Below are 16,882 nucleotides of genomic sequence, written 5' to 3'. Positions count from 1 at the left end.
GGGTTCCAAATGGCCGAGCCAATCATAGAGAGCGAACTGCCTTCTCAGCTATCTTCAGGAGGCAACTGAGTGAATGGCATTGGTCAATATTTTTGAAAGAGCTGACCAGGCAGATGTGGTTAATATATGTCCCAGAAACAACATCACTTCTTCCATCACATGGCTTTCATTCTTATTAAGTCCTTGTGATTACTTCTTCCAAATTTAGATGCAGACGATGGAGAATCTTTTGTGGCCCCTCATTAATTCGAAATTGCAAAAAAGAATACCCTTAAGGGATGCATGCGCCAATTGTTACTATTGGATCACTTGTGAAACTGCGAGATTGAAGAATGGTGACCAAATATCTGAATTGTTCTTTCTCTAGCTGCCAATTATGTCCGTGCACTGTGACTTGTACTGAAAAAGTAGCAGGGTAACACTAAATAATGGGCCTCCGCCCTCCTTGCGAAATATCATGAGGGCCTATCATATTCCCACATCCTGCATCTACACATAGGTTATATACTGAAGGGGGACATCTGAAGGGTGACTAGACTACACAGCTGAAATACAAGGACTCCAGGGTCTTATGCTGTGCTTCTGTTACAAGAGGAGAATCCAAAACTGCAAGTCCCAGAACCCAATGTGTGGTTGGCACTCATACCTTGACCTTTATAACATGGGGACAGTTGTCAGCCTTGTTCTACTTCAGGGGCTCACTTTTGAGGCTCCGAATGGTCCTTCCAGATCTCATGATGTGATTTTCATTTGCTTGTAAGACCTACAGCCTCCCTTCAATTTTGAGGTGCTGGCTGCATGTTGTCGCAGTTGGAGCACTTTCAGCGCCACCTTTGATTTAGTTTGTCTTTTTCATTCATGCATTCCTTCATTTATTCATTCACCCACTGATTCACGCATAATAAACGAGAAGGCCATGGTGCCTCAGAAAGCTAGAAGTGGGATCATGCTTTTACTTTTCTGTTGTTCAAGAGTATCACACATTCGGTGAAAAATATTGGGAAGACTTTACCTCGCAGGAGGAATATGCACTGAAAGTCTGACTCATACTGAACAAAAACTTTAAAATGAAACCTAAAAATATGTGAACTAAGGACTTTCACAGGGGTGACTTAAGCTTCCTTAATATATGTGACGTGGCGAATTTTTCAACATGTTGTTGATGTTATGTAAATATGAGCAATCCTCAAAGGTGCATAGAATGTTGATTAAAAATCGATAACAAATGTAAATCTGAAAGCTGATCTGGCGTTAAACAAGCGGCTGCCTTTTGTTTTTGTGAGAGTCTGCACGCGTTTGTCGGAGAGTGAGTGGTGGTTATGGGAGCCTTTGTGAGCAAGACTCAAATCAGAGGATGGGGCGCGGGCAGGTGGTCGGGCGTGGGGGAGATGCGGGGGCATGGCTGCATGTTGGAAAGAAGCCACGAAACAGACGTATCTGTGTGTCAGAGGCTGAGCCCATTAATGTTTTATCACTAATTGGAACAGTGATCAAGGGACCAGCTAGAAAGCACTCTGACACCTGACCTTTGACCTGATTACACACGCCATTCTCTGCACGTTATTTTTCATGGTCAGACTAATTTACCGTCACGGCGTGCTGAATCCATATGCTGCGAAAATCCCCCGTTTTGGATGGAATATCAGGCACAAAAGGAAAACAAGCACTGGCCGCGCGGCCGTGAAAGTGACACGGCTGCACGGCCCGCAAAAGTGAAAGTGATCGCGATCAAAGACAGATGGCGGCTGCGCGCGTGCACACTCGCGTGAACGCAAGCACTAGGCCAACGAAAACCTGTGGCAGCACTTTGAAAACCCACACACTAAATTTCTCGCAAGGCAGCGCATGCGCTGGCTCAGCGAGACCTAAAGAAGGTCCTAAATCTGAACCCAAAAATTACCGTACGATATCACAACTAGACTCATCTGCAAAAGTGATGAGTAAAGTCCTTCTAATGAGATTAGAAGAATGGGCAAATGATAATGCAATACTTTCCCCGGAGCAGTTTGGTTTTAGAAAAGGGGTGGGAAAGATAAAACAATGTATAAACTTGGACCTGGGGGGAATGCACACCGAATTTTGATGTGAAATGAGGCAAACTCCAGGGCTGTGTCTTTGCCCTGCTACTTTTCCCTCTGTTTCTCAATGAGGTGGATAAGGTACTACAAGCGGTACAATCAGATGCCCAGCAAACTCTGGGAGTCCCACCCCAGTGTTACTTTATGTAGGTGATGCTGTATTATTATTATCTAGGACCCCTGTGGGTGTACAGCGACTAATCAACAGCTTTGGGGATTTTTATTACTGCAAGGAAATTGGTAGTTAATAAATCCAAGACATATACCATGATATGTGGGCCTAAATCAAAGAAATGCAAAACGTTTTATATTGATAATACCTTGATAGTTACTGTTGACACATTTTGCTACCTGGGAATAACTTTTTCTGGTAGTGGGACATGGTCACATAGAATTACTGATGTTTGCTCTAAGATGAACAGAAGTGCACACAGGATTTTTAGGTTTGTGGCAAAATTGGGTAACCGACCAATCAGAGACATGTTAGCTACTTATAAGGCAAGACATGTTGCATCCGCTATTTATGGAGCCAAAGTATGGGGTTATTATTGCAGCAAGACAATGCAGAGTGATGAAAATTATTTTTTAAAGCACCTTTCAAGTTTACCAGCCTCAGCCTCCACCGAGATAATACACTGGGAGTTAGGATTACAGTATTTAGCAGATACGATTTCACTGCGTTGTTATGGAGGTCTATTTGGGCTAAGGAAGAGACTAACTTCACAAAGTCAATTATTACGGATTGTCTGTCCTTGGATAAGGCAATGCATATTCCCTGGCTTAGATATATTAGTAATCCATATGGCAAGCTGTTTAATTTGTCAATCCAGTCTAATCATGAACAGGGGACTGACTGAACTAAACTGTCATTCAAGGATAATTTTATGAATCATAAAACGGAATTTCAAATGGTTTTTGCAGGGAGAAAAACAACTTTTATATTTTATCAAACAATCCAGTCTGAGAAGGGTTTTCAAAGCTATTTAACGTGGGTTATAAATCCATCACATTGTTTCCTATTAACCAGGCCTGGACTTGGAACTGTTCATCAATTAGTTTCTTTACCTACAATTAAATCTTGCCCCCTAGATTCGACCCTCTGTCCCTGTGATGGACAGTCCAAGCAAAGCATAATCCATTTTTGTGATTTTGACTCTAATTTTTGGTGTCATTATTTAAAACCACTGTTTTTAAAACAAAATGTGAGAACGCATAAAACTGCTATGAAACTTTTGGCTGATTTTAATGATATTGGGGCTCTGTTTAAAAGGTTGCCATGTTCATTTTAAAGTGTTACAGCAAACAAATTATGGACGGAATGCTGACAATGCAAACATTCTCCTCCAGTCAAAAGATCTGGGTTAAATCCATCGGTCTTTTGTCCACTACGCCACCCCAGTTGGGACCCAACCATATGCAAATCAGTCTTGACCCAGTGCCTCATGGGAACAGTCCAGACCGAACTGCCAGGCCAGGTTTTCCCTGGACCGGAAACAAGCATTGTGGGACCTGTTTCAGGGTATGTCACCCTTCTTCAGCCAGGCTAGCTTGAATCCAGTGGCACAGTGAGCAAGGGACCCACGTCTGGGCATACCCATCTCACTTAGGGTGAAAAGTGTTACAGTAAACAAATGATGGACGGAATGCTGACAATGCAAACATTCTCCCCCAGTCAAACGATCTGTGTTAAATCCATTGTTCTTTTGCCCACTGCGCCACCCCAGTTTGGACCCAGCCATATGCAAATCAGTCTTGACCCTGTGCCCCATGGGAACAGTCCAGACCGAGCACGGTCTGGACTGTTCCCATGGGGCACAAGGTCAAGACTGAGCCTGCCCTGCTCATCGCTCTCAGTGTGAAGTACCCTGAACGGTGTGCCTATTTTTGACTAAAATCATGACCCCTCTAGAGTATGCCGAGTAGGACGAGCCCACCACAGTGTTCGCCCACCTTTTGCCTACATTGGATATGGTGTGTTTGGTCAAATGTGTCTCCTGTAACAAAGCTACGTTTATAGCATGCCTATCAAGATATGCAAAGACTTGCCTGATCGTCCGTGGATTATTGAGGCCCCCCCGTTGCATGTCATCAACTGAAACACACCGCCCTTCGTTGTCATACGTAGTTTTGACATGAATATCTTAACCGCTTATCTGCTTCTCGCAGCCAATCAAACCAGCATTCTAACTTATAAATAGCATGTCCTGTGGTTATAACACAAACAAACCCCCCACTCCACCCCCCCCCCACTGTAGCCTCCCCAACTGGCCGAAGCCATACTCTACCCAACAAACCTAAAGAAACATTAGGGGTGCACCCAGATGGGGGGTTGCAGGCTCATGGCATTCCTCCCGATGCAAAAGGGAGGCGACCAAGCGTGCACATAGCAACCTGTACCCATCTTTGTGAGATTGCCAACAACCTCGCCAGCGTTAAGGACAATTGATTAACAACACAGTGTAAATTTAGCCCTGAGTAGGTCGCCAATCAACCAGTTCACTCAGCTTTTTGCCTCACATCGTACCCGTAAACCATTTGACCTAGCTAATAACAAATAGCCCCTACTTAAGAACTACAGGTTATAGACAATGCACTATTTCCAGTGATGACAGCATGCTGCCCCCCCCCCCATCCCACCAATCCTTGCATACACTAGGAAGTCACTCAACAGTGGAGTTTCTGAAGATTTCCGATTCTTCTGCCATGTTTTTACAAAATCCATAGCACTCTTCGGGTTCATGAATAGTTTCTGCTTGCCATCCGCATCCACTCGTAGGCGGCCCGGATATAACATGGCATAGGGAATCTTTTCGGATTGTAGTTTCTACTTTACAGGGATAAATTCCTGCCTCTCTTCTTGAACTGTAGCCGTGAAGTCAGGGTAAAATTCTATTGCATTCTCTTCATATGTGATTTTCTGCTTCTCTCTTGCCATATGGAGTATTGGACCGAATATCTCCAAGATAATTTTTTCGATGTAGACCTCTATTTTTCCCATATTGGTAGATTCAGGAAGCCCAAGAATGCGGAGATTGTTACGACGAGATCTCGCTTCAAGATCTTCATTTTTGCCTGAATCACCGCTAGAACTTTCTCCATGTCCAGACTTTTGGAGGCAACAGACTGCAGAGTATCTTCTGTTGTGAACATCCACTGTTCAGCCTCACCAATTTGTGCTCCCTGCTTATCCAGCCTGGTGGCGAACCGGTCCATCCGCATTTTATGGCATCGATTTTGCCATCTATTGATTGCAAGCTGGTTCGCATTGCCATTAATGTTTTCTCCAGAGCAGGAGGAGTTGTATCTGAGAGTTCCTGCTCCGAATCTAACGCAGCCTGCTGCTGAGGCTTGTCAACTTCTTAGATTCGAAGGTGAGGAGCGACTGTTGTTTATCCGTTTTCCCCATCTTGGATCGGGAAAAACACAACCCGTGCAGCAGACAACCTTCAGTAATGGTGTTGCGTGCTGGTCTCCGTCATCCTGCGGCCACTGCTCCCACCGGCGCAGCCTCCAGCGGGCCCAATTCTGAAGTATTGTCACTGTCACCAACACTCTCCGCTCGCAGACGTTCTGCTGATTGGCAATGTCTGCCCACTGCTTCCTTTCACCACAGGCCACCAACTATCGTATTTGGATTGACCCAGCCTGACCGTTATCTGTGGTGAATGTGGCCTCTATGTACCGGGTATGCACACCCCACAGTCGTTCAGACCCATTGCCATACCTGACACTTGAGGGCCTCCAGCTGATCAGGCAGTGCTTGTCAATGCGGCGCATTCCTTCGCCCGTTACCATACCCAGCTAATTGTCAGATGGGCTCCGTCCAAGCACCTCCGCCCGCATAGTAACCGTTTGAGAGATCTCCGCTGTTGTCTCCAAAATTATAACTGTGCTCCTGTTCAGTCCGCACCACGCATCCTGGGTCGACTCAGTGTTCCTCTCCGCTCTGGTCGGATACGTTACTGTCCGTCCCGCTGGGTGACTCCCGCCACGGCTTGCATCCCGAGTCTCAGTGCAGACGGATTCGCCGGTCCCCCAGGGCGCCCGCCCCGACACAGGAGAGATAATCACCAGCAGGTAATGGCTCCCAGTAGGGTCTCATGTACCTCAAGGATCCTTCACGGTATACATCTCCCGGCGGCCGCCATTTTACACCTTGCTGAAAACTTAATGCCCCCGCAGCCCACACTCACAACTCCGGTGCTCCACAGGCGGATCAAGTCTTTCCGCAGCACACCTCCGGGTTATTGGCACTGTCCCAGCCCGTCAGGCGACACTCTGCCCCCATCGCGTCGCTTCTACAGCACCACTCAGGAGGCGGCCGCCATTTTGCATGGTCACCGCGGCCCCTAACTGCAGATTCCGAAAGCCGATCTTACCGGCGGCCGCCGAAATCCTCAATGGGCCTGCAGGCATCCCCTGGTATTCCGATACTCAGCTTCAACAACGGTGGGTGCAGAGCTGCAGCGTTTAGCAGGATATTTTGCAGATATTGCTGCTCAGTCGGCAGAGCTGCTCTAACAAGCAGCCATCTTGCCACTGGCACACGAGCACCCCCTCCCACTGCGCTGCACTTTACATCTAACTGATGTAGACTAAGGGTGAATTAGGCACACTGCAGCAGAACTTTTTAAAAGGTAAGTGAGCCTGTAGGCTTCACTCCAGTGGCACAGGGTAAAGAGGCGCTGTTCCTTACTACTGATCACTACCCGGTATGGTTTCACCACTGCGCTTGTGCTACTTAATTCCTGGTGCAGGCAGGAGCCTTCCACCATTATGAGGGTAGTGCTTTGGGTGGCCCCCCAAACAAGACCGCAATCCATGAGATAGGCCTATGTCATGGCGTGCACACATGATTCATGTTTGCCTATGACAACAAAAAGAAGCACTAGGGATCCAGACAACAGTACAGTTGGCCACTCAGGGCAGGGGTACACGTCCTATACCATGCAGAGGACTTTACCATCAAAACAAAAAGGCCTTTGTTATTCTAGCGTGCAGGCTTTGGAACTGCCTCCTACTGTTGATCAGCAACATTTATTACCAGCTGGTCTTCTGTAAGTGGGCAAACTTTGCTTTTCCAGCTATAAAACTACCTTACATGCCGTGTCCCATTCTCACCATTGGACTCTGCACCAAGAGACCCCATCAGTGGTGAGTCATGTGGTATAAAAATGCTAATAATAAATATATTAATAACTGAAAATAAGAGAGCATTACTGAAATGTCTTCAAAAGATATATCGGCCTGGAGCTGTTCGTGCACTCCCAAGCATAATATACACCCCAAACTAACAATATTAGTAAAACACTCAGACAAACAGTATGGGTAAACTATGGGTAAACTAAAAGTCCCATGTTATGACTTGGAATACTGATCCTGGTATCACTGCCAACCTTGAACATGTGGATTGGATTGGTGAATTACCAGAAAAAATTGAGCACAGGTTATGATAAGAAGATGGAATTGATTGGAATGTGACTATGAAATTTGACTGAGTACCAGGCTTGTATTTTTCTAGTATCAGATATGTGAAGAAAATATACTACTTGGTGATAAAATGCCCTGAAGAAGCTCTATGTTCAAACGAAACGTGTTGGCTGAGGCTGTAATTGTTCTAAATTATTTGGAATTAAAGACTTTGGAATAAAAATAAAGAAGATGCAAGAATTTTTGAACCATTTTATTGGACTTTTTTACTTTTTGGTGGACCTCTGTGTTTGTAATTGTATGTTGATCTGCTTTTCAGTAATATTAATTAGCGACCGATACTAATTAGTGTGTGCACTAAACCTACTGTTAAGGAATAGTGTGAAAGGTACGATTTGGTTTACCTCGCCACAGCTTAAAGGTGTTTTCAGTAAGGGTAAACTACTTTGTCTAAACAATATATGTTTTTTTTCATCAAAGGTGAAATGAGAGATAGGAAATATGACTGGTCAAGGTGCAGGAAAGATACAAGATTTGGCGTACCAACTCCGCATTTCAACGATGGAAGATTTACAAAGAAAGCTCTACACTGGCTTCATGAGTGTCAAATGTAAGATGATCTAGATATGTTTTTATGGATATGTCTGAGGTTAAAGTAGTCGGGCTGTGTTTCCGGTTCCATTATAAGTAAATTTTAGAAAGTGAGCGATCTCATCTCAAGCAGTGAGGATCCAGGGTAAATGCAGAGTTTAGTCAAAGACTCTTGTGGTTGCTGCCCATCAGGTAAAGGAAGCCCGCTTTAGAAAAAAGTGGAGTGTTGCATAGTCTCCAGTCATGCTAGGAGCTCTCCTATTGTTAGTCTAACAAGTTTTTGCTTTTAATAAACATACAGACTGGTATGGTCACGTAATCCTTTTTTGGATCAAAGTCAGATTGGGAGCCTTTGGAGCCCTTTCTTGGACCCTAATTAAGAGAAGTCCTGGTATGTTTGGATTGAATACTCCCTTGCAGCACTTGACCCTTAGAAAAATACAGGGTTCTCACTTTTCTGTCCTGACGATGACCTCCCATTAACCATAGGTCGAAACGCCATCAAACATAGACATATATAGACCCCACCGATTGACCCCAAGTTTGGAAGAAATTGAAGTGGTCAAGAGGCATATGTCTTTTTACTTTTGTCTGTGATGCACTTTTTCACTTGTCACTCACTTGCACTTTTTTCGCGTATGTGAGCACTGGATCATTTATAATGAATGCAATTTTGAAAAATAAATTGTAATCTCTTTGTATTGGTTACGTTTTGCATATATATGTCATTGTGATTAGGATATTCACATGTGGATAGCAGTATCATCCACTGGAAAATAGATGCACTTGCGATAAAAAATGCAACCACAGTGAACCATTGTTTATCAGATATGTTGTATGGCCCAGGTTCTTGGTGTGGTAGATTGGGCTTGCTCTTGTATTTTGATATATGTACAAATTACCGCAGGGTCGGATTTAGAATAGCCCCAGGATGATTAAGTCACATTTGGGGATGAAAATGTATAGGGAAATGTTATCAAAGGACAAAAAGCCTTGAGATTTAATTCCAAATGATCTGAGCATTGAGTTGAAGAACTTCAGTCTTTCAAATGATACTAATTGGACAAGTATTTTCCATATAGGTTCAAAGTTCTAAAAGTGAGATATTGGCATGGCCTTGAAGGACAGTTATGGCCTGGTGGTGCAGAAACTGAACATGGGAAATGAAAGGGGGGGGCTAGCGTTGTCACTGCTGGTGAAAACGTGGCTCTGATTAAAATGGTTGCCCTCCCAAAACTAGAGTACCTCCTTGTAAACATTCCCATCCCATTCACTAGATCATCCTTTAAAATCCTGCGTACCCTATTGACTAGACTGGTTTGGACTGAGAGGCAACCCAACCCTAATGAAACTGGGATGCTATTAAACTGTAATGTGAAGAGAGGGATACACAATCCTCAAATTTCATTGGCACAATTTTCACCTTATTGGAATAAGCCAATTTGTTTGGTGCCCCATCTGACAGTAAAGGTCGCACTCGCCCACTCAACATGATGCTGACTAAATCAATGGCAAGATCCTCTACATTGGTCAACTTAGTAGCATGGACTGTTAGGGTTTTGCATCGCATGGCGATAAGCATTGGTTGCAAAAATCTCTACATACCAGATTTGACACTTTTTAATACCCCAGATTAACAGCCAAATCAGAACAGAAACCATGCACAACAACAACTGGCATAGCTGGGACTAGCAACAGTAGTACTTTTAAACACTTGCACAATTCAAAGACCTCAGAGCTCCATCCCCCTGATATATTCCTGTATTCCCGCCTATAATACACTATAGAATACAAAGTCGCTCATCTGACTTCCCTAAGGCGCCGATAGCATTACGAGCATTGACGTTAGTCTTTACTTTAGACACTCTCCTACTAGTTCTATCCTTAATATGCAACACCATGGTTGATACATGAACTGCACTGACTGCAATGAGACGGGTAGCTAGACACCTCACTAACAGATGAACAGTGGACCTTCTGTTACTTGAAAACTAAGCAGGTCTCCCTGAATATCAAACGCGGGTTGGTGCACCACAAATGTCTCCATAATCTTCGCTATACCCAGCTGAAACAACATCCTTTTGTCTAGAGATTGATCCTGAATATATCCACTCTCATCACCCGGGGGCCGGTTTCATGCACCTTTCATGGGCATGTTCTTAGGTAGCAAACTATTGGCACAAAGTTATTGTGACTGTCTCTAATACGACAAACATATATATAACTCTTTCTACGCTGCTGACTCTACAGCGCATGCAAACGCGTTCTCGCCCTCTGCTACGAGTTATATAGCGATTGCTTACCTACAGCCCAAACGTAGGGTAGCATCATTTCCTAATGTTAAAGATTGGCCCTAGCACAGTGGCTCATAACCTTTTGCCTTATGGGGACCCCCACTTTATCACTGCTGGAACCGTGGGACACCCACTGAATCATTATTGGAATCCGGGGATCCCCCCACTGTGCCATTACTGGAAACTGGGGACCCCAGCCTAAGCATTGCCGATTATTTGAACCGCAAAAGAATGCACAAAATATAAAGAAAACAACTTTCATCAAACAAATGCACAAATTATGACACTTTTTATTTAATTTACAAACACCATTAAATATAAACAATCTAAATTGTTATTTTAATAGAAAGGTTGGAGGTTTTCTAAATTTAGTTGAGGCCGCTCATGTCCATACTATATTCTGTTTGATGCACCTGCACCGCTCCCACGGATCCATCTGAGGATACTAATGACATTTTTTGCCTCCAATTTCAAATTCCTTCTCATTTGTAGTACGTTTTAAAACGTTCAATTATACATTTAGCTTCTTTATTAATATAAATGTATTCACCTGTTGATATTACTTGATTTTCTAAGTAGATGCAGACCCCTGAGGAGGCTTCACAGACCCCAGGGGTCTCCGGACCACAGGTTGGGAACCACAGATCTAACATATTGTAATTCCTATGTCGATCTGTATGCCAGCCTGCTTCCTTGCTAGTTCTACCCAAGGACCATCTGGGGTCCCCTTCTAGAATACCTGCTAAAAAGAGATGGACATCAGTCTTTAGCCATAACTACATCTTGACAGGGATGTAAACTGGACATTTCTGAAGGCCAAGAGGCTCTGTGGACTATAGAAGCGCGGTGATGCCTAACACTGATTGTAGCCGCTGCTGCTTGGGAATCCAATGTTACAGGGCATATTTCATTGAAGTAAGCCTATGAATGGATCTCTGAACTAGATAGTTAATGCTCCTTCATAAATGTGTCACTATACGCCTTCAGGGTTAAAATATTTACATTAGGGGTCAGATGTACGACGGTTTTTGCTTGCGCAAACGGGTTCGCGAACTCGTTTGCGCTTGCAAAAACTAATAGGGGTATGTACCATACCAAAATAGCGAGTTGCAATTGATTTGCGACTCGCTATTTTGGAATTGCAAGGCGCTATTAAGAAGGGGCGTTCTCTTCCTAATAGCCATCGCAACCCCATGTACAAATGTTTTGCGACCGCAACTGCGGTCGTAAAACACTTGTAAATTACAACCCTCTTCTAGAGGGTGGTAATGGGGTCGCAAAAGGGAAGGGGTCTGTTAGACCTGTCAGCCCTTTGGGTGGTCCCTCCTCATCATTATTTATTTTGTCCCACTTTTGCCTCAAACCCTGTTAGTATTTTTCCTTTTTGGGAACCACCAGACTTTTTAGTATTGATGCAGATTCAGGGAGCCATTTTATCTACCCCTGGAACTTCTGTCTGAGGGCCTGGAGCACAAAATGGTGGCCACCCATTGTCACCTGTGACATCACTGGAACCTACTAGAACCTTCTGCAACATTCTGGAACCCTGTGACAGTTGGAGGCGGTTTGGAATGTTGGGAAGCTAAGCCAGAGTTGACAGTTGGAGTTGGCAGTTGGCACCTGACTGGTGAAGAGAGAGGAGCAGAAACCTGAAGGAGGAAGGAGTGAGGCAGCAGGGGTGGAAACATGTGCCTGGAGTGGGGTCCATAAACCCACCCTTGATACTAGTCCCTACTGACTGAGCCCAGCCTGGAGCCCTGTGTGGGAGAAAGCAAGAAAAACCGTCTTGAGGACCTGGACAGCAGGAACAGGCCTTAAAAGTAAAGAACAGCAAGTACCTGACCTGGTTACTGGTAACTACCTGAAGTCCGACGTCGAAAAGCCTAGAGACCTGGAGCCCGAGGTGGAGAAGCGGCGCTGACTGGAAAGCAGACGTCGTACCCGGAGCCGCCAGAGGTCGAGAGAGGGCGCCGACGGAGGTCGTGGAGAGTACCAGAGGTCGAGGAGGAAGTCACCCGAGGTCGAGTGTGCGGCGTCGACGGGGGAGTGAAGTCCGCCCTCCGGAGTCGCCGGAGACCGAGGTGAAGCGTGCCGGAGGTCGGGAGTGGAGATCGCACTCCGGAGTCGCCGGAACCTGAAGAGAATCGTGCCGGAGGTCGGGAGTGGAGGTCGCACTCCGGAGTCGCCGGAACCTGAAGAAAGGAGCACCGGAGGTCGGGAGTGGAGATCGCACTCCGGAGCCGCCGGAAGTCGACATCGAGCCAAGGCCGCCCGACGTCATCGAACCGGAGCCGTCGGAAGTCGACATCGAGCCAAGACTGCCCGACGTCATCGAACCGGAGGTCGACATCGAGCCGAGGCCGCCGACATCGAACCGGAACCGCCTATCGACGTCGTCAAGAACTGACATTGCGCCGAGGCCACCGACATCGAACCGGAACCGCCTCACGGCGTCGACACGACTCCAGCGGCGTCGGAGCTTCATAAAAAGGGCAGTAAGTGGAATAGAGGGCGCCTAAGGCCCTGTGGAGCCCTGAGAGACTATCCTAGGGGCTGGAGAGGTGCTGGAACCAACTTGATTGTGCCAGGGGTGAGCTGAGACTAATACAGAGGGGTTGTGTAGTGTGGGAGAGCCAGATCTCTAGATTCCCCCTTGATCTACCTCAGTTTAGGCCTCAGCCTTGTCCAAGCCAGGGAGTATACCCCTCAGGCCATCCATCTAACCACAAGCTGTGACTGGGCCAAATCAGCCCATAGTATTTTAAATGTGATCTGATTTTACAAATGTCATTGTAGGCTGATATTATTTATTGAGGGTACTGTATTTATTGTATTTATCTAAGTTATTCCTGTGATGTATTTATTGTCCTGAGCTAACTTATTCCTGCACAGTATTTATTGCTTCACAGTATTTATTTGACCTGATCCTATTTATTGCACCTGTAAAGTGTTACTATTTATTTGACCTGCACTTTTTAAGAAGAAACCTTGTGTACTGTGATTGTATTATTATTTATTTAATCAGCAACTAAGAGAAAAGAAGATAAAGAGATATATTTTCAGTATAATTTTTAAGGTGTAGTGTCGTTTTTGGAACGGATGCACGCATGGTTACTGTGTGGGTATGACGTATGCTTAACACGGTGCCTAACCCCTGACCACTCGAGCCAAGCTACCACAGTGTATGTCTGGAAAAATCCCATTACCACCACCCTTCCGGTGTGGGAGTGGGGTTTTTCTAACAGGGTCCTTAGGGGACTCCTTCCCCTTTACAAATGCAGGGGAACATGTTTTTTAAGGGTGGTCAGTGGTCCCAGGGACCACTGCCTGCCCTTAAAACATTAAACGAAAATGTAATTTTTTTTTTGTAAAGGCATCCTGTTTTCCTTTAATAAAAATGGGCTGCATTTGAAAAAAAAAACAGCTTTATTTAAAGGCAGTCCCAGACATGGTGGTCTGCTGAGCCCAGCAGGCCACCATACCTGGGAGGGACTGCCATTCCCAATGGGGTCGCAAATTGCGAGAGGCTCATTAATATTCATGAGCCTCTCAATTTGCGACCCCATTGGGAATCGCTAACAGTGTGTCACACACTGTTGTACATCCAAAAGAGCGTGTCGCAAATTGCGAGTCGTAAAATACTTGCCATTTGCGAGGCGCTATTTTGGACATTGCACATCTGGCCCTAGGTGCCTTAAAATGTTCTTTTTTCCATTCCTATTCTATCTATGCATTGTCAATGGCTGTGTCCCACTGTTTATGAATCATAAACATAATGCCACATCCATGTATTGCTCTATATGAAATTATAAATAAAGTTTGAAAAAAGGCTATGGTAAGCACTGGGCATGAGAGGGCGTTAAAAATGGCTTCAAGGCTGGTGACATCCTCCAGGTTACAGTAAGTTGAGTGGCATGCATGTGCTTTGACCCAAAGATCCAGGAAGTGGAGACGAACTCCTAGAATTCAATGAAGGGAAACGCCCAAATGTAGAAGTCAAAAGAGCAGATGGGGATGACTGGCCTTATATTGCCAGACAGGTAAGCTTGAAGGAGTGCCTGCCATCTTAAAAAAAGGAACACAGAAATGTAGTGTTTTGGCTACATTTTCAGGTCTGAAGGACATCTTTGTGTGATCATCGCAGATGAGCAAGTGCGCCTGATCACAGTAACCCTGACTACTCCTGCTCCATCCATCCTTATGTACAGAATGAGCACCGTGGCTATACGTGGTTCCCGTTGAGCAAGAGCCAGCGTGGTTATACTAATGCTTTTTGTGTTTTTTGCTAGGGTTATCAGTAATATGTGCTGCAATATTTGTTGAGAGGGTGCTGTGTAAGGGGGTCATGTAACATTAAAGAGGTAACACTTTGACTTTAAATTACATTTCTCAGGAGCCAAGCAGCAAAAATTGTGGCCAAAAGGTATGACGACTTCAATGAGAAGTTTCAGCATCAGCTTGGAAAGGTGAATGACCCGTAAGTACTTAACACAAACTACAAGTGATGGCTTTTCTTGTATAATGCTGGGAATCTTGGAATATACCTTCTACTGAGGCCCCCTAGTTTCTTAGTGAAACAGCTTTCATCAATAAAACCATACATCTTGCCAGCCCCTGTGAAAGGCTTCAGATTCCTTCATTTCTGTTGGGATCATGACATTTCTGATCTCACTGCTTCTCCCATAAAAAAGTTATCCTTTGTAGGAAAAGTCATTGCACATTTCAGTGCCCTTTCATCTTAAGACCTTCACTGACCATCATGATTTCCTATTCTTCTGTCAACCTAGTTTTCTTATTTTGTTTCAATTTCTTTTTAATCACAATATCTGTGAGCAGATAGAATGATTCAAGACTTCATCTCACCAAACACTCATGCAATTGCAGGAAAACTTCTGTACAATTGATCCTTTTTGAAGTTCACGTTTTCAGGAAAGACCAGATTTCCGAAGATGAAGGAGTACATTTTAATTGGTACCTCATGGAAAGTGAAACACATTTTCTTCTGCAACAGCTTGTTTATTGAATGCATGCTAGCCTTATGGATGCTGGCTGGAATCCTTTTATATTAATCTTGAAATAATGCATCTGACTGGTCGACCCACCCATTAAGCACATTCATAAAGGGGACAATGAGTTTGAAAGCAGGCTGGCTCAATCGTTTGGGTTTCCTCGCAGTATCCCCTGAATTACTTTGGGAACAGAGACTCACTCTCTTCTAATGGGCATATGGAGAATTGTGTACTGACCAGTACTTCTAGCACAAAACAGCGTGGGAGCTATGGGCGAACTGCGAGAATCAAACACTGATCCCCTGAGATTTAGCTACTGATGCCAAGATGAACCCTGCCTTTCACACTTTTAAAGCTGTTGGCGCAAGCTTATTGGGTGGGATAAAAATGAATCCATGCTACAGCCTGAAGTCACCATTTGTCCAGGGGATGGCTGGTGTCCTAAATCTAGTAGGTGGCAGCAAAGGTGTTCAACTGCTCATGATTCAATCTCAGTGGCCTTTGAAACGGTTGTAAATCCTCCTTTTCCGGCATGGGGTTGGTGGTGTGATTTGGAAGTGGTTCTTACCTTTGACATGGGGTTGGTGGTGTGATTTGGAAGTGGTTCTTACCTTTGACATGGGGTTGGTGGTGTGATTTGGAAGTGGTTCTTACCATGGACATCTCAAAGTCACAATTTGACAAAGGCTGGTCGTTTGGGTCGTTTCTTGAATTTCTTGTTGGATTCATTGAGATGGGTACAATCACTTCATTGAGCTTGTGCTCTTCTAACAATAAGTGTCCGAAAAGTAACTCTGAAAGAAGTCACTACTTTGGGAAACAAACCAAATAAAAAATAATAAATTCAAGAAAGAAAAGAGGAATCTGACACTAGCTGAACAAAAGTGAGCAGTACGAACCAGAACAGGCACAAGGACGCAGGAGCGCAGGAATTCAACACTTTTAAGGAACCAAAAAATAGGAAAAAATGGGGGAGACAGAAATATAGGCGATTGAGTGACAAACCTGCCACCTTAAAGTACCAAAAGAGTTGTGATACATGGTCATACAAAAAACTAAACTTATATATTCTAACTCTTGTCAGATGACAGGAGCTTCCAGTCAAATTTATCCTTCGTCTTGTTTGGGTCACATTCTAAAAATATATTTAACATATTGAAGCTATCTTGACTTGGGAAAAGAAAAGGAAGTGCCTTTCCATATCTACATATGGCTTCCTGGTGGAGGTTCTTCTTCTATTTCTATGGGCAGAATGGAGGAGGAGGTCATGCTGCCAGTTTTACAGGAATGGTGTGCCTGAGATTCCTCTTCTTGTCATGTGGTGTAAAAGTTCACAGCGTGAAAGACTTGCAAATGCCCGAGTCTAGTGTGCTTGACAATAAGCTCAGAAAGTCTATACCTCCCAGAAAGACCTTGAGCACACTGTGGCTCTATACTCCTTACATCACAGAAGGTCATCTGCAGTCTGAAGGGTCATGTG

The 16,882-nt window shown here is 44.6% G+C and overlaps 1 protein-coding gene across 2 annotated transcripts in view; it reads left to right on the top strand.

Annotated features, from left to right (window-relative positions):
* The window catches only part of EFHB (EF-hand domain family member B), a 310,345-nt gene that overhangs the window by 136,973 nt on the left and 156,490 nt on the right, over positions 1-16,882 (top strand). For both annotated transcript variants that reach the window (XM_085630456.1, XM_085630457.1), the window contains 2 exons: positions 7,989-8,118; positions 14,787-14,870. In XM_085630456.1, the coding sequence (XP_085486582.1) occupies positions 7,989-8,118; positions 14,787-14,870 (214 nt within the window). The remainder of the gene's footprint in view (positions 1-7,988; positions 8,119-14,786; positions 14,871-16,882) is intronic.

Source organism: Triturus cristatus, chromosome 10, assembly GCF_964204655.1.
Source record: "Triturus cristatus chromosome 10, aTriCri1.1, whole genome shotgun sequence".
In the NCBI taxonomy this organism is placed as follows: domain Eukaryota; kingdom Metazoa; phylum Chordata; class Amphibia; order Caudata; family Salamandridae; genus Triturus; species Triturus cristatus.
Note: the sequence above shows the minus strand (reverse complement) of the source record. Positions and strands in the feature narration are given on the sequence as shown.